Genomic DNA, 1,243 nt, shown 5'->3' with positions numbered 1-1,243 from the left:
TCTCTCTCTCAATTTGTGAAAAGCATCAGCAGTTCATGGTATTTTTCTATCACTCTCAAGAGTGTTGCTTTACTTAAAAAATATGAAACCATCTGCTACAGGGGTTTGCATCCTAGCCAAAATGGAAGCTCTTGCTGACATGAAAATATACCGTGCAAATAATTATATTATCAGTGGACACTCCTTGGAGCACCTATGTTCAGCAATTGCCCCTGTTCTGGTTACAGTTATGCTCATGCAAAGAAGCAACAGATTTCAGAGGTATCCAAATTTTAAGATTTAGTTTGGAAATTATTAGAGGCAATTTCATAACTCATGCAAATGACTGAAATGCATGTTGCAAGGCATTTGGAAGTGGTATTATTTCAATGGGGATTTCATAACCTCAATGTGTTTCATTTCGCTTCTATTTTCGTGTTCAAATGATTAGAGGAGATAGTTTGCTTCTTCCCATTGTTATGCAGTTAGAACATTGTTTTCCTTTGTTAAGTGCTATGGGAGGATCAAGTTCAAGATGCCCTCTAAAACATTTAATCTCTAATATGAATTACATTTACTGACTGATGCCTTGTGAAAAAAGTTAACTGATTTTGTTTTTTTTAACTTGTAACTCGTTGCAGATTAGGTGAAATCAAGGAATGTCCTTGATGAAGAACCCAAAGTGGATGAAGGCATTCCTAGGCCAATATAAAGATTGTCTGAGAGAAGAATCGTCAAAGATGACAAGTGATGTGATTACCATTTAGCAGTTGCTAGACACATCTCAACCAATGAAGAACTCTATGAGATTTCTTCTCTTATGCTTTCCTCATGCTGAAAGAATGAAGAAGAGTAGCATCTGTCAGCCATCATACCATGTAAATTTGCACACGATGGCTTTGTTGTCTTTTGACCGAGTTATCACACCTTGTGATGTTGCCCATACCATGTCATTTTCCGGGTGTGAAATTGTGGCCATAGTGTACCATTTTGCTGGCATTGCGCCACCATTTCCCTCTTTATTCCCAAATATTTTAGCTGTACAAGGCTTATGTGATATGAATTACACTCACCCTACTGACTGGTGAATTTGTAACAGCCTTTGGAGCTATCCTAGGAACTTACTAAAGATTGTACTGACCTTCATGAAGCAGTTGTCAAATCGAGATTCGAACAGGGAATCAAAATCTTAATTTTCTAAATAGAGAATATCAATTCGGAAATGTTACTTTCTCCTCAACAGTCATATCTCTTAACTATTGAT

General features: G+C 36.9%; 1 protein-coding gene across 1 annotated transcript in view; it reads left to right on the top strand.

The window, feature by feature from the left end:
- The window catches only part of LOC110410738 (Alkaline phytoceramidase (aPHC)), a 6,110-nt gene extending 4,929 nt beyond the window's left edge, over positions 1-1,181 (top strand). The window contains exons 5-6 of the mRNA XM_089782706.1: positions 102-261; positions 621-1,181. Of these exons, the coding sequence (XP_089638832.1) occupies positions 102-261; positions 621-648 (188 nt within the window). The 3' untranslated portion in view covers positions 649-1,181. The remainder of the gene's footprint in view (positions 1-101; positions 262-620) is intronic.
- Positions 1,182-1,243: the final 62 nt, after the last annotated feature.

Source organism: Theobroma umbraticum, unplaced genomic scaffold (genome assembly GCF_002168275.2).
Source record: "Theobroma umbraticum cultivar Fairchild unplaced genomic scaffold, ASM216827v3 scaffold_56.0, whole genome shotgun sequence".
Lineage (NCBI taxonomy): Eukaryota > Viridiplantae > Streptophyta > Magnoliopsida > Malvales > Malvaceae > Theobroma > Theobroma umbraticum.
Note: the sequence above shows the minus strand (reverse complement) of the source record. Positions and strands in the feature narration are given on the sequence as shown.